The sequence below is a fragment of the Centropristis striata genome, chromosome 17, assembly GCF_030273125.1.
Source record: "Centropristis striata isolate RG_2023a ecotype Rhode Island chromosome 17, C.striata_1.0, whole genome shotgun sequence".
Taxonomy (NCBI): Eukaryota; Metazoa; Chordata; class Actinopteri; order Perciformes; family Serranidae; genus Centropristis; species Centropristis striata.
The window spans coordinates 13,327,941-13,354,089 of NC_081533.1; the positions used below are offsets into that span (position 1 = coordinate 13,327,941).

Below are 26,149 nucleotides of genomic sequence, written 5' to 3' on the forward strand. Positions count from 1 at the left end.
ATTACAATCATTGTCGTCATTGTTATAATGAGAAAGCGCAATGAAGTCAACTTTGTGTTTGTCTGAAGGAGGGCATGCCTTTGTCTTTTTTAAGCTGCGGTGACCACTCTGGGTAGAAACCACAGCTGAATAGAAGGAGACTGTGGTTGTGTGAGGAAAGCAGCTGCCCTGATCCGCTCTCTGCTTCCAGTTCATTCTGGACACTTCTGAGTATCCAGGCCAACTGCAGCAAAACACCCGCTGACAGAAATAGCCTGCAAAGAGATGTAATCATAAAACTAACTGCGGAATGAAAAAAAAAAAAATCAAGACTTCACATTTAAAGGATTTTGAAGTTTTATTGTCTTTTTTTGTACAAAGAATTTCACAAAAATATTTAGAAACTGTTGCAGACACCACTGACGCCATAAAGCAAAGGATATCACATGACCAGAACAGTGCCACAGAGAGGAAGAGAAAGAGCGAAAGGGACAGAGAGGGGAAAAAAAAGATAGTAAACGCTCTCCAAACTCTCTCAAAAAGACTTTTGAGAGAGTTACGTCCACCTCTTTTCAATGCACTTTCCAATGTGATAGAACTGGCAACACGGGAGCCTTCCGTCTCAGAATGGTGCAGTTTGGGAAATACTGTCTGTGAATTCTTAGAGAGGCATTGTTCATTTCCCACTGTGGGGGGGAAACCACACCAATGCACAAACTAATGCCCGGCCGAGGAGAGACCTTACAAGTCCAGGTTCGATCTCCTGGCGATTGCCACCGTGCCCCACAATTACCTGTACATCCCTCAATGTATGTGTCATCTTCGCTTCAAAGACTGTTTTTTTTTTCTTTTCGTCACCGACAAGATTTGGATCCTCGACTTTCACATTTTTCCCTCGTTACAGTCGACACTCTCGGGCATTTATCCTTTCTCTATTTGCAGTGGATGAAAGTATAAAAATATACACATTGTTTACAAAAATTAACCTGGTTCTCACTGTACATTTTGTCTATCGGGTGTAAGTTTTTCTTTAACTGGGGCAATTTTTTTTTTTTTTTTTTTTAGAAACAAGTGGGATCCCAGACCACCTGGGACACATTCGACAAGAAGAAAAGTCACAGATAAACTCCCTTCTTTTTCCTCGTAGCACATCCATCTTTACGTCAAAGGTGCCTTTTCTGTTACACATTCGCCTTTGTCCTCTCTGATTATCTTACACCTTCAATAAATATGCCAAGAATGACAAGAAGAAGGAAAGTGAAGTGCTGATCCACTCTTAAACTGAGTGTGCGTGACCTGTCTTTTCCAAGGCATTTAATGTCATACAACATGCCTGTTATACTGTCGTCAAAGTCAGACTTCAGGAATGGACGCGTGTCCAAAAATCAATGGAAGTCTCAACCGATATGCACCTTTTTAAATGTCCCAGCAGATCCCGTTTTAACATCTTTACACCATTTTGTAAATGAAGTTTGGAGCACAGGAAGTGGCGGACGGTGCACGTTTTCTGCGTGTCAGCACAGAAACTTTGTGATAGTGTTCTCCATCTTTGGCCGTCTGCTTAGTGAGTCATGTGAGACTTTTCTTTCACATCTTCTGAGGTCGCTTCAGGGTCCTCTGTTGTGATGTCCTGGTTAATGTTCTGTGTTTTGGTTCCCTTCTCCTCTTCTTCGTCCTCGTCCTCGGGGTGAGCTTCGTCCATGGCCGTCTCCAACAGATTTTTCTTGCCCTCCTCCTGAGTTTTCAGCACGCTGCACAGCTCCATCTCGTGAATCTCCACGTCGAACGGAGCGGCGGGGTGCACGGCGGGGGGAGACTTGCAGCCTGTACAGCCCTGAAAGACACCAGAGACAGAAACACATGAATTTCTTTCATCTTTATTTGTTGCTGTGAGTATTTTTCCACACTACTATGACCCATTTATAGCTCAGAGTTGCTTGATTATGGAAAAAAAGAAAATCACAATCATTTTGGTCTATAATGAGATCAGAATTTCTCACTTTGGAATTATAATGCACTTATTTAAGTTTTTTGTGTGTTTTCTTGAATTTCAAAGATAATTCCACCACCCCAAAAATAAATAAGAAAAATAAAAAATATATAAATGCATGGACAAATAAGATCAACTATGCTGAAACATACTTTATTTTCAGTAGGTTGTGAAAGTGTTCTTATAAGTTTTACAAATATTTAATAAATAAAAAGTATAAGTTTTTTTAAAAATCTGTAAATAATACATAATATAAAAATACATTTTTAATATATATATAATATGTAAAATAATACATACCGGTACATTTGATCAAAATCAATAAAAGCAGCTATGTTAAAAAATAAGTGCACTTTCATGACCTACTGAAAATAAATATTTAATAAATAAAAAGTATAAGTTTAAAAAATCCGTAAATACATAATATATTTTAATTATATAATATGTAAAATAATACACACATTTGATCAAAATAAATAAAATCAGCTATGTTGAAAGCCACAAAATATAAATATTCAACATATAAAAATAAATTAAGACCAAAATAAAATTAGATCGACTATGTTGTAGTGAACTGCCGCAACCTACTGATAAATCCTAAACATAAATTCAGCTTATTAAGTAAATCATATTCCAGTCAGTAACAAAAGCACACCACTGTAAAGGAAAAGTGGTGTGCTGCATTTATAACACAAGACAAAAACTACAGCATCACTGTGAAACAGAATGCAGTGCTATAATTGTTTTATCCCAATCTAATTTTTATAACCTGAAATAAAATCAGATCAAGCCCTGGCCCTGGTTGCAGTGTACTTACAGAGATGTTGATGGCTCGGGGCAGGCGTCCTGTGCGGATCCAGGGGTGCACCTGGCTCAGCTCCCTCTTCTGGTCCTCAGTGAAGCGAGGCTGGTGTTTCTGCATGCTCCTCAAGGCCTCGCGGTCCTCTCGCAGCACTGTCTCCATGTCTCTGTTGAACAAACACAAGGGGGGGAAAGGTCACAAAAGCTCTGATAATACATCTGCAGAAAGTCTGAAACTTAACCCTTTGAAGTCCATCTATTTATTGAAAATATACGTTTTATTTACAGTAATAACTTTATTTCTATATCATATGTAGACAAGCTGAGAAAGCCAGTTAAAGTGCATCATAGGAGTTTTCACAGTGTGGTATTTATGTTTCTAGACCATTTTTAAATTGTGAATTTTCTTTCTACAATGAAAACTATTACTATTTTTAATTTACATGCAAATAGACTGTTTTGTAGTTCTTTTATTTATTATTTTTTCTGCTGTTTTTGTGTATAAATGGTTAAAAATTTTTTACTTTTCCATAGACATCTGTGTCTTTTGTGTGTGTTTTGGGATCCTGGAAGCATTATACTTTGTTAATTAAAATAAAATGAAAAATCTGACTGATAACCAAGTTTGTGTGGAGAAAAAGGAGCCATGCATGTGATGCAAGGACAGACAGAAACTAATGCATAGGAAGGTGACAAATTTGAATCAAAATCTCCTGGACTTCAGAGGTTTAACAGGCTGCTGTGTTGTGTGGTCCCATTTTGCCCTCAGTCTTACCTGAGAGGCAGCTGATAAGTCATCATGACTTTGTCGTCTGTGTTGGCCATCAGCAGCCAGATGGGGTCCTGCAGGACACACTTGATAAACTGCTCCTCGGCACCGTCTCCTCCTGCGCTGCTGCTGCCCCCTGCTGGCTGTTTGCGGGAATCGTTCTCTGATGAGTCGATGCTGCCGAAGTACTTGCTGGTGTGGCTGCCCTGGCTGCTGCCTGAAAGGACAAGGAGGAGAAAGTTGGGAATTAAAAAAAAAAAGTGCACTTTTTCACGAGTTTAATCTAACACTAAGATTTTCATCAGCGGAAAGTGACATAAGAGTAATTCTGCCATTAGTGCGTTTTATTTTCCATTAAGGAAATGTTTGAAATAAAAGATATCCATCAGGGGAAATTGTCTTTTGACATCTATTATCCTGGATGACTCTGTGTAAAGGAGGCAGCGTGACTCAGCTAATGTCGGGGTGACCCGTAACTCTTCCAAAACGGAAATTTGGTTGCGATTTAAATGTCAGAGATGGTAAAATTAGACTACTCACTCATGCCGCTGGTGCCAGAGGAGCTGCAGCCGTTGGAGCCGGAGCCTGAACCAGAGGACCTGGTGCCTGAGGACCCGGAACCAGATGCAGCTGAACCGGTGCCTGAGCGGGAGTCTTCCTGTAGCAACATGTCCAGCAGGTCGCTGGAGGTGGACATGGCGTCGTTGTTGGACTCGTTGGCTTCACCCTGATGGAGGAGAAAAGTTTAAGATATGTTATTAACAACCCTTATCCCTTAACCTTTGTGGCCAAAAACGTCCATGCACACTAAAACTGCTATTAAAACACCATACATCAATATTTTTTTCAGATTTTTTGTCATAAATCTCTTAAACAACTTCAGACTTGTTCAAAACTACCAAACATTAAGTCATTTTCAAAAATTTAACCCTTTATTTGCCTGTTTATATATTTGAATTTTTCCATAATTTCTTCCAAAAAAAAAAAAACTACAAAAAACTAATAATTTTCCATATAATAAATAGTTGGGAGCTGGGGTTTTGGTGCTGATTTTGGATATGTCAAAGATTAGCAATAAAATTGATTTGATTGCATTAGCATTTTTAAGTAGTGCCAGATACTCCCTCTCATGACCTTTTTTGGCCAAAAAGGGTCACGTGAGGGTTAATGACAATGGATTTAAAAAAATTTACTAAAAGAAAAAGTTCCTGCAAAAATTCATGCCTCAAGCTGTAACACAGCCTAAATGATCAACAAATGAAAAAAAGAGAGAAAAATGTACAAAATGCCCGAAGAGGGCATAAGGGTTAAAAAACACAACCCTCCAGCACGTTTGATCAGCATTTTTTTCTTTTAAATGACACCATTTATCATGGCAAAAAAGAAACCATTGGCACCGAGTCCTGTAAAAAAACAAGACATACTGAGCTCCTCAGGGTGACCTGAAGCTTTAGAGGTTTAAATGACACATAATGGCTTCCAGAGCTTAACGTCCTCTCATGAGTCTGTGTACTTACATTCTCGTTCTCCTTCGAGGTGTCGTCGGAGCTCCCCTGGTTGGCCGACTGTCCTCCGGTCACGCCGCCCTGCACGGACGGCGTGGCCTGCTGCGATGCTGCCAGGGCCGTGGCGACCTCTAACCGGTTGCTCGGCGACTCCTCCAGCTGCAGGAGGTTGAGCGGCGAGGAGCACCGGGACTGGAAGAGGGGGGACTCTGCTCCCTCGCGGTCAGCTGGCGTCTGGCTGTAGGACTGCGGGGTGCTGCTGCGGGACGGGGCGATGGTGGCGGGAATGGGCACGGGGTGGGACATGACGGTGGGGAGCGCCGCTGGGGCGGCGGGGTACGTGGGTACAAAGTTCGGGTTGTAGAAGTGTCCGGGGGCGGGGCCCGGCTGAGCGAGGGGCGCTCCCATCTGGGGGAACATGTAGTTGGGCAGAACGAGCGCCATCATGGGAGGTACGATCTGGTTGGGGGCGACCCGCGTGGGGTCCGGGACGGGTATGACGGGCTGAGCCAGAGGTGAATAAACGGGATAGATGGGAAGCATACCGGGAGCGAAAGGGGCGGCGGGAATGCTGGCCTGGGAGCCCACAGACGGCCAGGAGGAGGAGTTTGTGGGAGGTGCGATGGGCATGTTGATGGCCATGGGGATGGTGGGGGTGATGGGGTCGTGGCGGCTCCCGCTCAGCCTCAGAGAGCTGTGCTGGTCCGACGACTCCTGGTGCTTGAGCCTCTTACCGCCGCGACCACGTCTGTGACTGGTGCTGCTTCCCGCGGCCGGGTAATCCCGAGAACAACGAACTCCTGGGGAAGAGGAGAAGATGCAGAATTAAGCAAAATGTTTTCAATTCTAACAATCATTAACCATTAACCCTGTGGAGTCTCGGGCTATTTTGGCCGTTTTTGAATCCTTTTCAATCTGCCTGTATATAACACACCAAACATATTCTTGGATTATTCTTATTATTATCGGTGCATTAATGTTAGCAGCATTTTAATTTTCTTAACGTAGGGCTCATTTTAACTACTTAATATACTGTTATGAGGTTTGATTTAAAAAAAAATAAAAAATCAGTAATCAATTTAAACTAATCACATTTTTGTGTTAAAGCTTTCCCGGAAAAGCAACTAAAGCTGGCAGCTAAATGTAGCGGAGTAGAAGCTTAAAACTACATAAAATGGAAATACTTCTTTTCACCACTGTGCTATAAAAGGGGATCCACTATTAGTGTTTTTTTTTATAGGTTTTTATATAATTCTGTTACTTCCCAGTAGTTATTATGTTGTGGACAAAGTACATAGCACCTGAACCTGCCTTTGTAATAAAAAAATCACTTTACAACAAGGGATCTTAAGTTATAAATGTTTCTAGGTCAATTAACATATTGAGCATGGATTAATTGTACCTGTCTTGGACTTCTTATGTACTTATTTTTATTTTATTGTTTTATTTATTTATGTTTTATTATCATAAGATTGTGTATCTTAATTTTGCCCCCTTTTTTGTCCTTTTCTTAATTGGTTGTTAGTGTGGTCTTGTAAAAAAATTGTAAAAACTCAATAAAAGTTGAATCATAAAAAAAATAAATAAATGTTTCTAGGTCAGAATATATAAAATAGCGTTATCTCGTCGAGAAAAGCAGAATAATGTCCCATCAGAGAAACTGCTGATGGAAAGCAATAAACCACAGCTGGGAGTCAGTAGGAGTCACATTTACAGGTTGCCTGCATAGAAATGTGTTTCCCACTCTATCTGGTGAGTGTGATGTCTCCACATGTCAGTGTGTGTGTCGGCCTGGTGGCAGCGGCGTGGCCTACCTCGTGACAGAGGGTTGGCAGCTGGGTTCTGACAGCGCAGTGCCGAAGACGCCGTCTGATCGAAAACGCGCAGCTTGCTGAGGTCTTTGAATCGGTCGAGGAACGCCTGCTCCTCCTGCTGGGTGTGGGCGGACAGCACCTCTTTTGTGAGACCCATCCGGCCTCCTCCTCCTCCTACACTTCCACCTCTCCGACTGTCCCTCTCCGGCTGAGTGGCTTGAGCGGGAGGAGGAGGCGGGGGAGAGAGGGGAGGAATGGTGATGGCTGCGTTAGCGGGAGGCGCTAGCCTGCTGCTCAGAGGAGTCGGTGTGGTCGGTGGAGGAGGAGCGAGAGTGGGAGTTGTGGGGGCCTCCTCCATGATGATGTCTGAGATAGATGAAAAAAGCATAAAGGAGTGTTAAAGCAGCGAACGGAGACTGTGGAACCTTTGAAAGAGAAAGTGGCACATTCTGCTTCTGACGAATGAAAAGTTAAAATACATAAAATGCATTCTTGCTCAATTCAGTGCAGATATGGAGCCTCGCTTGGTCCGCTATGACCAGGAGCATATGGTGGCTTGTGTTAGCAAATTAAAGATAGGTGTAGGCAGTAGTAGATTGGTAGTATTGTTAGTTGTTGTACTTGTACACTGTATTTTCGTGTTTTACCATTAACAAAAGCTGTATGATCACTTTAAAAAGACAAAAAAAGACAGCAGAAACTGTAGCACACGTTTTGTGTAAAGCAAAAAAGAAAAGGCTGCAAAAGAGGGCGACACCCAGAAATTAAAAGAGAAATTTTCCAGAATGAGCCAAGATGAGGGAAAAAAAGGCATAAATCAGATTACCTGAAATGTGCAGTTTTATCGTGTGGCTGCAGGTTTCTGCAAGATAATTCTTTAGACTTTGTTTAATTAATAAAAAAAAACACTTTTTTTCGGTGAGTTTCAGATTAGTCAACATAGAAGATGTAAGGGCTCCAAACAAAAATGAGAATCTTAAATTCAAATGAATCATATATATATATAAATAAAGGTGCATCTCAATACATGAGAATATGATGGAAAAGTCTATTTCCATTAGTTCAAGTCAAATAGCCCCAACCAAGTATTGAGTCATATAGACAAACATACTTTTCAGAGGCCAACATTTCCATATTTAACATTAAATTGTTCTTTTGTAATATTACATTTTCTGAGACACTGAGTTTTAGGTCTCCATTAAATGTAAGCCATAATCATAATAATTAGAAGAGATTAAATAAATTAAGACATGAAATGTTTCATTCTGTGTGTAATGGATCTATATAATGTGTTATTTCAACTTTTTGAATTGAATTACTGACATAAATAAATGTCCCAATGATATTCTAATTTATTGAGATGCACCTGTGTATATATAAAAAGGCCTACAAATGAATTTGGGATTACATAAATAAATAAAATATTTAAAAAATAAACAAATAAAAACAGGAATAAACAAAGGAAATACATTTAGAAATACAAATGAAGTACAATTATTAATTAAATGCCAAATAAAAGGAAAAAAAAAGAAAATAGGAAGGTAAATAAGGGAATTATCACAAAGGTAAATAAATGAGAAGCAGCAATATTTTGGTTCATTTCTTGAGCCAATTCGGTTTTTTTTTCTCTTTTGTCAGCTTCTGTCCTTTTAAAGGTCATATTTTGTCATAAAAAAAAAAAGTAAATTAAAAAAAAAAAAGTAATAGACTACAGGCTTCAGAGAGTGTGAGTGTCGAGGATTCCCACCTGACTCAGGAGGCTTCTTGTCTCCCACATGCACGATGGTACTGCTGAAGCTACACTGCGACGTGACTGAGGCTACACTCTCTGCCTTTGTGGCCATGGTCAGGGGAGGCAGAGAAGGTGGTTCACTTACAAGGTTAACTGAACCACCTGCAGAGACAAAAAAGCCCAAGAAGTTGCTGTAAATGATCGTGTTCCGTCCAGACAAGCACATACGGACATATGAAGCATGCTTATTGGTAACCTAGGAAGCTGTCATGAGATAAAATCATGCTGCTGCAAATAATAATATTAATAATAATAATAAAAAAAAATCCATATTCAACAACAAGAATAAGATTGCTCTATCAGTATTTTTGTTGGTAAATACATACTAGCCAAAAAATGGAAAAAATGAAGCTAAGTAAAAGGGATCGTATATATATCTATAAATATATATATATATATATTGAATTTATATTGAAGTTAATTATCTGAAAGTACCTGTGTTGTTGCTGGCCTCCTGCTGTTTGTCGTCATCCGACGTGGAGGAGGCGGTGTAGGAGCCGCACTTCCTTTTAACCGTGTTGGGAATGTTACAGCTGTCCAAGTACCTGTGTAGAGTCAAAGTGCTTTTTAGTAAGTGAACGATAACCAAAAACAAAAAAACAGGAAACATTAGGAGGGCTTTAGCGTTGCGCACTCACCTTATGATGCTGTCTAGACAGTTGATCTGCTGGTAGGAGTAGCCGGTCGGGGGCTCCTTCGGTATTAGTGGAGCGGGGATCACAGCTTTGGGCGGCTTAGTCATGTCGGCTATCAAACCTTTGATGGGGTCGGTGCTGATGGCTCGGATGTTTTTTATTGCGCCTGGATGAAGAAAAGAGAGGAACGGGAAATTAAAACGTTAGATCTTGCTCAGTGGATACTTTTAACATTACATATAGGCGCGTTTCCATTAAGTACTTTTCCCTCTAGTGAGCCGCTATGGGTGTCACTTTTAACATCTCCTGCTCTGACTGCAGCTGGGCAAGACCGCTGCGGGAGGACTGGGCCGCTTGTGAATGTTTTGGGACGGCGCTACTCATTAAGAGGAGTAGGAACGAGTCTCCAAAAGTCTCCAATAACACCAGAAAGAGTCACTAGATCTGTACCTAGCCACTCTGAATAAAAGTCGCTAAATATAGAGACAAAGTCGCTAAGTTGGCAACGATGCTTGCTGCGTCAGTCTGTTGTCACATTCGGACTCTGTTGGTTAGCCGCTACAAAAGTACCTGATGGGAACCGAGGCCAAGGGGAACTAACTAGTGGGCGGAGCCAAAAGACTCAGCAGCTTTCTAAAAAGTACTCAGAGAGAACACGCCTTGAATCTAACTTTATTGGCCAGAGATGATTATTACTTATTTCTCCTCTAAAATGATAACTTGGAAAAGCAGAGAGGAGACTTGTTTGTTCAAAACAACAATGGCTCCTAAAGATGTTAGCATAGATGCTGCAATATTGTACATAAGAACCGGAGAGTATTTCTTCACTGAAAGAAGAGCAACAACACTAAAGGCTAAAACAGACATGGTTCGTCCAATCAGCTGCCCGTTTCCAAAACAGTTTCCCATGTGTACTAAACCATCTCACGTGTCAAGTTAGTATCACGGGCCAGGGAAGAACCCATTAAAGTCTGGAGCGGATCTAACTCCCGGATATGTGGATTATTTTTCACTTTAACAACATTAACATTGCGTGTGTGAGGAATGTGAGACTAGTGAGGCTACCCTATCACATAGTTACACTCTCTGGCCCAAACTTCAAAACTATTGGCATGAAATATTTGAATTCCTCTCACTGATTTTGGGGATTCCTTTTTGTTTCTTCTACGTTGTTGATGCAGGTTTCTGCTTGTTTATGTGCCATTGGTTTTTGTCATTAGTCATTTTTGTTTCTTACTTTCTCTAACAAAAAGGAGTGATAACTGTCGATTGGTAATTTCACTGTTAATTGTCTTGCTTCCCAATAAACATTTTTGAAACAACATTAACATTGTTAATTACCTGTGCTGGTGTTTTTTCTGGGTGTTGGGCGGTTACGGGACTCGATGAAAACCTGCTGCCCGTTAGTCTTGACCATGTGGACGTCTTTGCAGATCTGCTGGAACGTCATCTAAAAAACATACAATAACAGGATAAATAAGAGGATAACCGGCGCTTGCTTTCCTCTGCTAATTTATCTACCAACAATATCCACAAAAATTGGTTTCTTTGGACTCACGGGTTTGTGCAAAGCGACCGGGGCGGCGGCGCAAACGACCTCCATGGTGGGGCCGTTGCTGTCGCTGGAGGAGGCGGCCGAGGCACTGAGGTGCTGTTGGTGCGAGCGGTGGGAGCCTCGCGAGCCGCTCGACCCGAGCGAGCTGTAGCCCTGGGAGCCGCCGCTGTGCACCGGCTGCACAAGGAGCCGGTGGATCTGCTCGCTCAGCTGCACCACGTCGGGCGTGGTGGTCCGAGTCTCGCAGCCCTGGGGCGTCGTGAACACGTCTTCGTTCAGAGGGCTCCTGGAGGACGGGGGATAACGTGCTTAGTGTTTTGATATCAACTTATTTTATGATTGAATATTCCAAGTATTCTTTAAATATCTTGTTTTAAATAAATATTTATTTCCATTTTGCCTCTCATACTTTATAAAGAAAAAAAGTTTTTGTATTATTACATAGCTAACTATTTGGCTCAGTAGCTTAGCAAGCTAATTAGCTAACTACTTAGCCAAGAAGTTAGCTTAGCAAGCTACTTAGCTAAAAAAATGGATATGGGTCATTTTGACCCATGTGGTGCATTAGAAGAGTAGTGACACAAAAATGGATTTTATTAAAAAATGTATAAAAAAACCCCATAAAATTAGGATGTATGATGATCAAAAACAAACTAACTGAGTAAAACCTGGAATAATGAATGATGAAAATAATTCATTACAAAGATATAGAACATAAAAACTTTACTTTAGCAACAAGTTAGTTAACTTACGTTCTGACTTTGTGGCGGCCTACGATGAAGGCCACCTTCCGGCTCCAGGGGTTGACGAAGGAAGACCAGCTGGTGTCGATAGTCAGATATTCCCCGCTGCGGGCGCACATCCTGAAGGGCGTGTAGTCAAACGGCTGCCCTGCGAACTGAAAGACTAAAGAGACAAAACAATGCAGACATACATAAGGAAGTTAATACGGGATAAAGAAAGTAATGTGAGCAGCGGTTACAGTACGTGCAGAGCTAAATGTACTCACTCTTCTCGTGTATAGCCACCATCATGGGCCTGTCTTCGGGGTGGATGTAGAGCAGAGCGGGAGTTCCAACCAAGTCCTGAGGCAGGTAGCCCAACAATGGCACTGCCCTGTTAACACAATGTATATTCACACTGTTAGACAGCCTGGTACTGCACTAGAGCTGCAGGCAGATCAGCTTACAGCTAAATATTCACGGGTGGAAAATGATGCACAAAAGGGTGTTTGTTTTCACTGGTTTGATCATTATTATGGGTGTTCACAGAAGTCACGTTGAGTTCATAGTCCTGTTTAGGAGACTTGGTTTGATGAGTGTTTGGCACAGCGGAGGGGAAAAACACAAACTCAGATACATAAGGATGAGGGATGCCTCTCACGCCACCTTGTTGTGCTGACCTCTGCACTTGTTCTAACAGCGTACGAGTGTTTCTGGGCAGAATTCACCCCCAATAGTGCGACAGCTCAATAACAATACCCGTTAGGCCTGTCACAATAACAAATTTTTCAGGACGATATATTATATATATTTTTCCCATGACAATAAATGATAGTATTGTTGATGTTGTGGGTTTTTTATGCCGCTGATATGATATTAGAGCATAATAATTCAAGTACATCCTTTTTAAGAGCAATTAACATTTAATTCTCAAGAATATTGAACCTTGGCATTGAAATGCTGGATTGGCTGTTTGGGATGTAAATGTCAATTTATCGAGTCCCGAAAAACTATCGTGTCCATTCTTAGCCTGTCGATATATTTATTATCGTGACCGGCCTACAAACCGTTACAGCCCTAATTATTTTGAAAACTGTATTTTATTCCAAATGACTGACCTCTCGTCAACTTCCTGGAAGAGGCAGCTGGGGGTGTGACTGGTGGTGAAGATCCTCTTGTCCGCAGGGATACGAGGAGCTGAGAGGACAAAGAAGGAGAAGCAGGTTTTAATGACGAACAGTGTCTTTGATATAATCAATATTCAGAGCTATATAGTATTACAAAACAAGCCACTCTCATTTCCCTTTCCTCTCCCACACACACATCATTTTTCAAGTACAGTTTCAAGCGTACGCTCGACCTGGTTTTTAAATCAAACAATGAGTAAAGTTCATAATTGTGTGGAGAGCTGCTCTATTTAAATAAAGGACATACAATCACAAAATAGAGTTAAGCTGACACTCAAATATCAAATCTCTGGTAGTTATAATGCCTGGGTTACTCTGACCAAGCATTATCAACAGCCTTGATAAAAAAAAAAAACTTTGAAAGCTCAACATTGGAAGAGGCTACAATTGTTTTCTCTTCATGACCTGATACAGGGATAAAGAATGATGTTTGTCTTAAATGTTCCTTCTCTTTCTTTCCTATTTCACTGTGAAGTTCATTCTCAGTTTATGTGCACTGGCGGCTTCTTTATATCACACTTGTGTAAGTTGGCCAATTGAACCAGGATTGACTTCTAAACTATTTGTGAGTTTCAATAAGCACAGAGAAAGTTTGCCTTCTAGTGTCAAACATCAGTGTTCACAGTGAGTTTAAAACATCTAACGGGACGTGGGAACAAAGAGAAACATATTTTCTGAGTGGATGATGAAGATCTCTCGCTGAAGAAGCAGAAGCCGAGTTATATGTGTGATCACACTTTCTCATAAACTAAAAATAAAAACAAAAGCTTCTCTACCTCACAAAAAAAAAAACGCTGCGTAATATGCTCAGCCCTCGTGTCGTCTACTCGTGTTTTAGCTCAGAAAGCTTCTTGTCGTGTGCTCACATAAATACAGGTGCAGTAAAAAAAATGACAAATACCTTCGTATCCGGAGTGGACCCTCTCTGCAATGAGCAGGCAGCAGGGCTGTGGCTCAGAATCGTCCGAGTCTTTGATGGTGAGCTGGTAGGGCGTGAGGCGGAAGGGGTAGTAGCGCATCTCGCCGCCCTGCGCCTTTTCGGCGCTGATTCGGCAGAACATGGACTTCTCCTGGGTGCAGTCGACTGGAGGAGAAGCTGAGGGGAAAGAGTTGGAGAAAGGCACGTTCTTTAATACATCTTGTTTGTGTTTTTCTTCTTTTTTTTTTACTCTTCGTAATTTCTCTTTGCTTCAACTCACCAGACCCGATGCAGGAGGCCCAGTTCGGCAGGCGGCAGGGCGCCGTGCCGCTGTAGAAAGTGCTGACGTCCTGCGGGGCCAGAAGCTCGGAAAACATGGTGCCCTGGAGACGCTCTGGCTTACAGCGCAGCAGGGACGAGCCCTGGGGTGACACGTACACGACCTTCCCAGACAAGAAGGACACGGCCATGGTGAAGGTGTCCTGAGGAGATAAAAAAAATGGTTTCATAAGATTGGGTTCGGCAAAGAAACACATCAACACATGAGCCAGATTGGATCTCTAAATATAAATTCTGTTTTACTCACTATAAAGGAAGACTGATAATTGTGTTGCAAGTCATCTTATTTTCTCCAGACTTGACTACTGTAACTCCCTCCTTTCACTTTGTTTCCAACTGGTTTCAATAAAATGACATCACATCTAGGGCTGGGCGATATATCGATATAAAAACTATATCGATATATTTTTAAATGTGATATGGAATTAGACCATATCGCATATATCTATATAGTTTTTTTCTTCTTTCTTTATATATATATATGCTGCCCTTACTAGGGTTTGTCATATTTAGTTTTTTTTTAATGTTCGTTATTCTATTCTCATATGAATATATTTATTTCAGAAAAAGATTGGCCTATTTTATTTCATAGGCTTTTTTTTTTTTTTTTTAAATGTGCACTTTATGGAGCTTTGATTTTTTTAAAAATGTCATATTTGTCTTTGACTGAAAATTTGCTCTCACTTTGCGCTAAAAATATCTGGATATACATCGTATAGAGATATTCAGCCTAAATATATCGGGATATGGCCTTCTGTCCATATTGCCCAGCCCTAATCACATCCAATCATTGCAGCTTTTGAATGAACTGCCTGCGGAGATAAGGCTTACATAATCAGTGACTTAATTTAAATCACATCATAAAATTCCATTTTATGTTTTTATTGCCATTTTATTGCTTTTTATTTGTCATGTATGATTCATTTTGTCTTCCGAGAATCCTGCTTTTGCTTTGTCCGTCAAAGCACATCGTAAACCCGGTTTTCAAAGGTGCTATATAAATAAAGTCATCACGAGATTGATTATTCTTAGCAGAACTTGCAGTGCTTTCTGGATCTGATGGACCAACATTTTTTAATGAATCAGTATCCCATGTAGCTTGCAGCAAAATATATGCAGCACTGATTAATCGGGATCAATGAAGTCTCATAAATCTTTGTTTCGCCCACATGGCTTTAAATGACACAATGTTCCAGATTTTATACCTGAGGGTAATAAAAAGATAATGTCCACGGCTCATTAACCACAGTGGAAAGTTACTTGTATAAAAGTTCCCCTAAACATCAAAGGTTTAAAGTTTTTAAGGAAAAAAAAAAAGGAGGAATAAACTTACAGTGTTTTTGAGTGTGTATTCTGAGGTGATGTTGTCCAACTCCTCAATTGTGAAGGCAGATAGGTCGAGGCTGCAGCCATGACACTCCTCCACGCTCCACTGGTGATAGTACTCTTTGTTGGCTGGAAATGTTAATCATAAATCAGTCACGGTGTGTATATGGCTTAAAATGTATCACTAACTAGATAAGGTAAATGATCACATCAGGTAGTCACGTACTGTAAGAAGATCCAAACAAAAACACGGCCTCACCTCGGACTTGTTTGACACACTGAAGTGCGTATTTAAGTGCGTTTATCGTGCTGCCGTGGCCCATTGTTTTGCGCTCGGATGGGAGGCGGAGCTTCAGCTCCTTGATGGCGTGCATCAGCTCCTTCTGGGTCTGGACCCTCGCCGACTGGTTGCTGCTGCAGCCGGAGGTGGAAGGGGGGTCGTGCTCGGAGCTGGTCGACAGCAAGCTGTAGGCCAGAGAGCTGCTGGGAGGTGAGGGGCTCTGGGAGTTGGAGCTGGGGAGGAAGAGACACACAGGTGGTTTAGAGATTTCACTATGATTTAAGTACAAAAAAATATGCAGAACTAAAAACATTAGGCGTGTTTCCACGGAGTACTTCTTGGAAAGTGTTTTGGCTCCGCCCACTAGTTAGTTCTCCTCGGCCTCTGTTCCCATACAGCTACTTTTGTAGCGGCTAACTAACAGAGTCTGAATGTGACAACAGACCGAGGCAGCAAGCAGCGTTGCCGACTTAGCAACTTTGTTGCTATATTTAGCGACTATTCCGACCCCTCTAGCGACTCTTTTTCAAAAAAGCGACTAGAGACAAATCTAGCGACTCTTTCTGGTGTTATAGGAGACTTTTGGAGACTCGTTCCTACTCTTCTTAACGTGTAGCGCCGTCCCAAAGCAGTCTCTCCCTGCTGCAGTCAGAGCAGGAGCTGTTAATCCCTCAGTAGCAAGCAGCTTTTGATATTTGTTTTCTGAGTGAAGACTGTTCAGGGCCATGCTTTGCAGGGGAATCTCAATGCTGATAAGCATGTGTCTGCCCAGAACGAGCAATAAATCTTAGAATTATCTGCATGATTATGTCTACAAGTGTGTATTTCTGTCTCTTCTCTTACCTTTTGTTGCTCTCTGTGGTTTCCAGCATCATGCCGGAGTCCTTGCCGTTTGACGAGCTGTGGGAGCTGTGCACGGACTGGCGTCCACGTGACCCGTTGTCTCTCCCCATCCGTCTCTCGCTTTCCCTGTCCCCGGAGTCGTTCCCGCTGGAGAGTCCGTCCATGTCATCCGAGTTGGGCCCCCTTCGGTCTCGGGACAAACCTCCGGACCCTGACCCCACACTGGGAGAAGATTCACCAGTGGAGTCGCCTCCATTTCCACTTCCCTGCTCCTGAGTGGGGACACCGGCGCTGGGCTGACCACTGCTGGTCTTCAGAGAGTTTAACCCTTCTGATTCAGCTTCCTGGTCATTGTCTTTCTCGTCAGCCCTTGCCACTCGTCCCCGAGTGCTGCTGCTCGCCATTGATTTAGAGTTGTCATAACTCATACTAGAGTAGGATGAGGCTGGAGCAGCTTTATTAAAGGTGTCAGCCAAGATGGAAACAGGAATAACTTTAATTTAAGTGGGACTACTATGTATAACCATGTGAATCATGATTGCTGTTTGGTAGTTAAAGAACTAAGGAGAGAAACTCATTGCTTCTTAAGCAAAAAAGGGGCAAAAAACAAAGAGCTTTGGGCTGTAAGCCCCTCTTTAGGGTTTTCAAAAAGTGCAGATTTTCAAACTGCTGTAAAAATTATCGCAAATGACCAAAGGCTGCCTTTCCAAAAAGACAGCAATTATCTCAAGGAAAAATTGTCACTTGAAGTGATGCTGACACGAGAAGAATTTCTGTTTATGAAACGGCCTTGGCACAAGTGCTCCAACAGATGGGATGAGAGGATTGTGAAGGAGAGTGAGAAAAACAGCTCTTGGTGAGAGCAATGAAAAACACTTTTCACACTGTATTTGGTCTCCTTGCCTCTTCAGAGATGTGATGCTCTAGGTGCTATAGGCCACCTGAGAAGAAAGAGAGAAAAAAAAGGAATAATATTAGCTGCAGGATTACAATACTTGGCATAGTCTTGAACGTATCTCCCAAGGACTATAGCTATGAAAAAAGAAATGCTTATCATCACGTTGGCTTTCAAGGATGCTTCAAATATGGCCATGAAATGTTGTAACTGCCTCGTGTTGCAGCAGCCAGCTGTTAGTCTTTTACCCAGATTACCCTGAATAAACAATCGGCCCATCATGGGCACAGAACGACAATAATCTACTCCTATTAGCATGCAGCAAGTGCGTATGCATGCATCTGAATATAGAACAAGTGGACAGGTGCTAATACCAAAATTACATGGGACATTTGTTCTTCGTCATAGCTTAGTCCCCTTTTATCCAAAGGACATTCAAAACAACAGGGCACAAGGAGGACGCAACAAAGCTCGCCATCAAATTAAGGATTGCTTGTGAATAGTACCTCAAAGTATATATTTTAAGCCACCACCTACGCAGGTAAAAGTCTAGTTCTATTTATTCCTTGCACAGGACAGCGAAAGGGAGACACCCCATAATCCTTTAAGCTCTGCAGACGCAAACAGAAGATGCAAGCGTCAATCCTTTCAATTTTATACACCCGGCTGCCCCACAACCCTATTTACCTGCCTCCCAAATAGTGTGCAGTGATGCTTTCGGTGAATTTGTTCAGGACATTTTTAATTAGGTTCCTGCACTGACAGCTCAGACATACTTGACGCACAATACGGCTGAGTGGTCAGGTTCGCTTCCAGCTGGAGATTGCTCATTGGGTCTTAGAGGATAACCGGTGCACACGGTGAATGACAAATGTAAGTCATTACACTGAACCGAGTAAAGCAAGTTCCAACGACCTGCAATGGAGGTATTGGAGTTCATAAAATTAATGTGATGCTGCTTCGTTGTCAGCCATGAAATGCTAATTAGCATTACGATTGGTCAGATGGATGATGCACATGTCAAAATGTGTGTGCTGTGGCTGAACTGGGTGGGGGGAGGAGCAATTATCATCTGCAAATATGCAAGCAGGGCGTGAGTGGGCGTCAAGGCAGGCTGGCATCCATGCATACATCCATGGGTGATGGCAAAGCCACACGGCAGTGGGTGGAGGTGCTGGTGGGGAGCTGTGTTCAGGCTACTAGAATACCTGGATGTGCCAACCCGGTCCACCCACCCGCCTGCTAAGCCAACTGTAGTGGGCCATTTGTTTACAGGGTGCATTCCCAATGCACCCAGTGCATGCTAGGTGCACTGGGTGGCAAGTGAGGAAGACATAACATTAATGCTCAAATTTCCACCTACAGGCAGTTTAGGGCTTCCAGTTCACCTAACATGCATGTCTTTGGACTGTGGGAGGAAACCCACACAGACACGGGATGAACAGGCAAACTCCACACTGCCACGCCTGAATCAGCTAGGTCAGGTTTTATCCCACGACTGTGAGGTAACAATGCTAACCACTCAGGCACTATGCTGCCCACCTGCTCACATTAGTCACAGGAAATGCACACCGTAAGACCAGGCTCTTATTATGCCATGTAGTGTCTGTCTTAGTGTGGGAAAGACTATACAGCAGCACAATAACAAGATTGTGATTACTCTAAACAATTGGAAAGTTTTGTTTTCAGAAATTGCTCACATGGACAATTGTTTAAACTGTAAAGTCAATGTGACATGGAACCTTTTGTTATTTTTAGACATTATATTGACTAGAGCAGTGACAGAAAAAGAATTGCTAGTTAGTCACCAATCAAAATAACTTAATTGCAGCCTGTGTCCATCATTTATTTATTACTAGGGATATGCTGATACCAATATTTAAAATAATAACTCGGCTAATAAATGATGCTGATACCAATGTTTTCTGTTGCTATTTATTTTAGTTGTCATTTAATTCACATTTGTGCCTGAAATAAAGACATCTTCATTATAAAAAAAATGACTAAACTGTTCAGCAGATATATCTCTATATATAAACCACATATCAGAACTGTGACATCACCTCTTTTTTTAGTGCTGAGTGCAGCCATTTTTATTAGACAAAGACTAATGTCACCGTGCCTGTAGTGCAAGCCTGTGTGCAAGTTTCCCTCTGTGAGAAACCTCAGAATCAGGTTAAACATGGCTGTTAAAAAATGCAGGAGACACCACTGCATCTAGCAAAGTCGTACAGTACTATTGCCAGTGAAATAGCGCGCCTCCACCTGACATTGGCTGGGCTCTACTCCAACAACTGCTCATAAATCTGCTCATTAAGATAGTAATGTTCATCTGATGTAAAACTGTAAAGCCCCAAACAATCTTACACAGTATCAAGGAAGTGAATTATACAGCATGATGACTGTCATAACCATGTGATCCAGTGCCAGGCATCTTAAATAACATGACTGAAACCACAACACAGGCTTAGGCAGTTATGATATAAAAAAAGTACTGAACATATGCACGTGCATGTGTAATCGCCTTGAAAATGCTTTTACTGTGCTGTTGCAACAATGAGGTATTTCTAAGGGAATCTACAAACATATAAAAGTGCATGGTAGTATTATGACCTGAAACAAAAGATTCAGTAATCTATAGTAATTTAAATATTTTATTAATAATTATTAATTAATTCAGAAAATAATAAGCAGATTAATATATAAGGAAAACAAGTTGCATTAGTTGCAGGCCTTGATAAGATCATTGTGACAAGCCTTGTATTTATTGTATTGTAAATGTGTCCATTTACCATATTTATGCCAAATCTACAGAATGGTTTATACAAATTTGCTTTCATTATAAATACAGAGGCATGGGAAACACTGGTTAAATATCTGCTATGCATTTTCATTTTTTCAACAAAAAAAAAATCATTTTATCACAAGACTTAGCACTGTGGAGGACAATGTGCAATTCTGCCATTTAAAATCAATAATAACCACAGTATGCACAGTCCAAAGTACAAACACAAAGCCGCCACAAACACATACTGACAAGGAACAACTTGTCCAAAACAAGAGGCACCTGCACTCATCGTAGGCAACATGAGAGCATTCCTTACTGTACTGTACCGCAGAAAGCTGCAGAAGGTGTGGCGCACTCCTGCGCGAACATGTGTGAATTTGTCCGCTTGTCACAGAGAGCCCGCCCCGCTGCATCACAACACCCCGCATCACGACACCGACATATCAGTCAAGAACGTCTTTAAAAAGCATTTTCGTTTCATACCTTGTCCGAATATCCGCATCAATGCACATTGCTCCACATATGCTTGTCCTGTGGAAAATTGTGCTCGCACAGCAGCTCTGCTCACTCTGCTCTTCTGTGTACATATTGCACGTGTACACGGGTGTGCTTTCCTAGAGGCTTACTGGCTCCTGATTGGTCCGCCGGCCGGACCAATGAGAGAGCGGCCGGGCCTGCTGCCTATGACAGAGCTCCCGCTCGCCTGCCAGACACTGGTCTCAGCCCCGCCTCGAGGTTTGCCTTTCTGAATATGCAAACGATGGGCAGATGCGCGAACTGATTCCCGATCAGCGTCTATGAAAGACTGGGCGCGGAACATAATGTACATTAACATGTACATTTGAGGCGGCGAGACACGCGCATAGGACGCTGGACGTGAAAACCCCTGTATGACCACATGACTTCTTAAAGTAGTAAGAAGTACATTACAGTACACCATGTTATCCAGTTCTTCTAAACAATATAAGTCTATTACAAAAACTAATACATATACATATATATATATATATATACACACATATATATATATACACACACATAAATATATATATATATATATATATATATATATATATATATAAACAAAACATTTAAAAACGAAAATATTTAATTGAATTTATTTTGACTGAAATTATAATTGTCTCTACTGCATATATATATATATATATATATATATATATATATATATATATATATAGCTTTATACCAAACTTTTTTAAAAGTCTGTATAATGCAATCTTCTCATCTCTTTTGCACCACAATACTTGGATCAGAATGGTGTTTTGACACACATTTTTCCTTTAACAAATATAATATATTCTGAAAGTCAAATAATCAAATAATGGCAGATGTAAGAACTGATTAGGTTGTCATTACAAATGTCAGTGGAAACTGCAGAGCTTTCTGCATAATCCAAGTTGTTAAAACCTCATGTTACTATAACCTAGTTTTGAGATTATTAATGAATGCACAATAAAGCAGTGGCGCAAAGGGGAACGTTGAAGCACATCCAATTATTTGTACTTCCTGGATTTCTGCATTTTTTTTGTTGGGAACTTTTCCTGATTTTTCAAACTTATTTCAATGTTCCAAATTCTGCCAACTTCCTCTGCATCACTGTACTGAGCTGCTTTAACAAATAAGTAGCTTACTCTGTCATCCACTGAGGTATTATTTCATCATTGAATGGCAGACTGACTAATGATGCAGATCTTTTTGTGAATAAGTTCAAAATAAATGCATAAAAAAAGCAGGGAAAATGTTGATAACAGAAACGATAATCATAGCAGCATCAATTCACAATGCAGACTGATCTAGCATTAGTCTACATCACATATTAAATTCTTTGTAGTAAACATGATGCACTAAGCTTTTCGACCCTAATTGGCAAGTTGAAAATCAATAAAGAATGCAATCTGGTCAGCCTGCTAGCCATACTCCATATTTTGTCCACACAACTTTGTTTAGTGCCCCAGCACAGCAATAAATATAGCAAACAAATATGTGGTTAGAGCTTAAATGAGACAGGTTAACAGTCACCACCAGACCTGGGATAAATAATATTAAATTGCAGGACAACCCTCATTAACAAGAACAACGGATGCCGCCTCTGGCACATTTAAGAGCCACATGTGAACTATTTCCTGGCAGCCTGTGCTACATTTAGTAGTCTTCCTTGTTTTATTTTCATCTGGGGACATAAAGGACACACACACCAACTATTCGCCACAAATCTCTCTTCCTCTCCTAAAGTGGTTTGTTTTTTCTTCATTTTAAGGCCATTTAGTTTTGATTATAATGGAATAGACACTCAGTAGGAAACACTGTGTGACTTTCTGTGGCCAATGAACACAATGTTCTTGTAGCAAAAACAGGAGATGCATTGTTTTGCTACTTTTCTGCTTCAGTCGTTGCTGCTGAATCACTCACTGATATTAAAGTATCACAGTGACAAAAACTATAAGCCGTTTACTTATCCTGCCTCAAGGGATGAGTCATTCCCCACAGTTGAGTGATCACATAGTTCAAATGTGGATTGTACCAACTCTGCCCCTGCCTGCCATTTCACCTCTTCACTCACCCATGCCCAATTAATGCTACTTACTGGTGGCAAAACTGACATGTTTTATTTGCTTATAAATAAGCTGAAAGAGACATCCTCAACCCTTTCTGAGATTTATAAATGGGTCAAATATTAGGTGAAGGAAGGTCAGCATTCCTTTTTTAATCTTCTGTTTGCAACCTAATCTGGTACAAGCTTTTGTAAACTCTGTGGATGTTTATATGCACGCAGGGTGTCATTTCTGCAATAACCTGCAGGGCTGAATCTGTGCACATTCCAGTGCATCTCTGAAGCTTCGATGGTCTGTTATTGATGCAAGGATGCTCTATGTAGATTCTCACAAATGCCACTTCATGCTGTACATAACAGAAAGTGATGGCATGGATGCCAGCTTGTTACTTCATGGTTGCCACTTGCTAGATGTGAATACACATGCATTGAAATGCATTGACTGTGAACGTATGAGCAAATGCAAGTGATATACATGTTTTTCAGCAGGTTTTGCCAGGGTTCTTGATAAGAGGCTGAGATGCATCGTGTGTAGGTGATGTGCAGCAGCACATTGCACAGGCATGCGTATATTATAACAGTTGTCAATCATAGAAAATCATTTGACTGATTAGATGCATGTCACCTGCACACATCTGCATTCAACAAGTGCATTTATATACACACTAGGAGCCTTAGTGGATCAAAATTGTACAAAACTCATAATCTGTGTAGTTGTTTCACTAGCTCAGCCAAAATTGTGTGTATAAAAAAATCGTCATACAAATAATTCATCATCAATCTGAAGTGATGTTCACACCCATGCATCAAATGGGGCTTCCCAAAGTTCTACTAATAACAGTGTAATAACAGTGACACGTATGCACTGTTAATAAGACTATGGGTGGTTCATTTGGTGACCAGTCACAATCATGTTTACAAGACAACATCACTTGAGCAAGCAAAACGTAAATACTGAACAGTATTGAACCTATCACAGTGGATCTTTAGGCAGCCATGATACTGCATTGTGCAACGTCCACATGTATGTCCACACCACATAAACTAAATCTGAGATTAAACACTAGATGTGGTGAAGGGTCGAAGTTTTGGGAAGAGGTTAGTGTAATAGTTCAGGAGATTCTATTGATTACTATTAACTAGTTCGGGAACCCAGACTTATGGAGTATGGGGACGTTTTATACGTTACATTAAGAACAATAATATGGCTCATTTAGTAAACGAACCTACTCTTTTTTTGAATGGATCCTTAAGGACTCTTGTTCTTAAATTATGCTACCTTTGGCCGCCATGTTCTTGTATGTTTGCTTATTTCATATTTTTCTTCATGTGTCAATTTTGTAAAACAAAACTCAATCAATATATTGTTTTAAAAAATAAAAATAAAGAAAAAAAGTCTTGAAATGTGCATGAATGTCAATATAATTGTGGAACTCATGAGCTTGTGTTGTTTACTTATTATGACCTAGATAACAAGCGTTAATAAATGCCTTTTTAACCTGATGGTGATATTTACGTTACACGAGGCGACACCCAAACGAAAGCACTATTTTAACTGCAACTCGAAGGAAATTCGGAACATCTTTTGGCTACGATAAGAAGTAGTTAAATAAAGGATTGTGGACAGTTTGTACAGGAATAACCCGGATTGACGGCTAACGTTAGCATGCTTAGCAGTAAAGGATCGGCGACAGAGATGACAATTTACAGAGCAAAATATTCCACAACCTTACCTTAGATATGCTTCAAAACGATAACAACTGCGTAATAACAGCGTAGATATTCCACGATGAGGTGTTTGAAGTCACAAAGACACAGTGTAGGTCCTGGTAGCGACGACAGGCTTTACTTCGCAGTCTGAAAGTGCTGTAGACATTTTTGCTCACCTCCCCCAACACTAGTTTACACGCAGGAACACACGTGCCGGTACATGGGCACGATGTACTTTTAATTCAGCCGCTGTGATTGGACAGGAGGATTCTCTGTCCCCGCCCGAACCCGCCCCGCCGCGCTGTGATTGGACAGGAGGATTCGCTTGTCCCCGCCCAAACCCTCCCCGCCGCGCTGTGATTAGCTGGGAGAAGGGGCGTGGCTAACTGCACGGGGCTCGGTGCTCACGTTGCAGAGTGCTTGGTCCTGAGTTCATTTCCAAACATACATGAGAGGGCGTAGCCCGGGCCCACACTGGCTCTGGCCTACTTGGATGGCCGTAATTAACGTCATAGCACCGCAGCGAGATTTCGTATTGTCTTTGTGAGGCAACTTAAAGAATGGTTTAAAATCCAAAAATAAAAACTCTTCCACTTAACTGTAGTTCTATCTATCAATAGGGGTGTTATGATTCAAAGCCACGATTAATATTTTTGATTTTAAGCTCACCACTTGATTACATTTTTCCATTTAAACTTTTTGAGAAAAAAGACTGCTTGTTTGAGGAAAATCCTGCCTCGGCATACGCCACACACTTTCACCTAAATATTACAACATAAAGATATGTAAACGACAGAAAATAGCATGTTTTTGAGGGAAGAGGTTTCTAAGGATAAGATCTAAATTCTTAAGAGACCTTAACTTGGAAAATGCCATTGTTACTGTTTTAGTTTTCTAACACACAAGATGTGTAGGGTCAGGCAATTGGATGAATATTGGCTGTTAGCTGAGCATGTCTAAAGTCTTCAACCACCGTAGATATAATGTTATGTTACGGTGCTGTACACATACAGCCATGGAAAAAAATAATATAAACAAAACATTTAAAAACAAAAATATTTAATTGCATTTATTTTGACTGAAATTATTATTCTCTCTTTCTCTCTCTCTCTATTAATACAAAATGTAGATTTGCAAACAACCAACAACCAATCAAGCCTATCAAACCAATAGAAGGCTATGTGTGTGTCTTTAGATGCATGTGTGGCAAAAAGTGATATATATATGATATTTATATATATCGGGATATGACTTTTGGTCCATATCTCCCAGCCCTAATCACCAGCCAAGGCCATCTAGTTCCAGTATATTAAAAAAAACAAAAACAAAAAAAAAACCTAAGCGCTCACACCAAAACAACCTAGATTAATAGATAGAACTAGGTAAGAGGGAAAAACACATCAAATAGTACATGATGATGATGGCAGATAAAAATGATAATAACCATCATCCTCACAAGCAACTTTTTATTTAACTATAATTTCCATAATTTATATGCTTTGCCTTTACATTTCTATTTTATATCTAACCTTGGCCAACTGGTAAAGACTGAGATGCAGTTGAAAGCTCCTCTTGCTCAGCTTGTGCTGAGAATTATTATTTCTCTTTGTCATACCCTAAAACTTATAACAACAGCAAGTATTGTTGATGTTTTTTAAATTGCAGGTTTTTTAAATTCTTAATAATTTAGTTTCCAAGCATAACAGGCAAAGCAACAATAGTATGTTA

The 26,149-nt window shown here is 40.8% G+C and overlaps 1 protein-coding gene across 1 annotated transcript; it reads right to left on the reverse strand.

The window, feature by feature from the left end:
* Positions 1–318: 318 nt before the first annotated feature.
* per1b (period circadian clock 1b) lies at positions 319–24,690 on the reverse strand. Its single transcript, XM_059354788.1, has 20 exons — positions 24,445–24,690; positions 16,457–17,397; positions 15,593–15,846; positions 15,341–15,462; positions 13,949–14,150; positions 13,651–13,845; positions 12,681–12,759; positions 11,850–11,956; positions 11,593–11,746; positions 10,844–11,126; positions 10,627–10,735; positions 9,289–9,451; positions 9,086–9,195; positions 8,606–8,752; positions 6,859–7,224; positions 5,057–5,844; positions 4,080–4,266; positions 3,546–3,756; positions 2,787–2,937; positions 319–1,813 (listed from the first exon to the last, which is right to left on the reverse strand). The coding sequence occupies exons 2-20, from the start codon at positions 16,882–16,884 to the stop codon at positions 1,541–1,543; spliced, it is 4,329 nt and encodes a 1,442-aa protein (XP_059210771.1). The 5' UTR covers positions 16,885–17,397; positions 24,445–24,690; the 3' UTR covers positions 319–1,540.
* Positions 24,691–26,149: the final 1,459 nt, after the last annotated feature.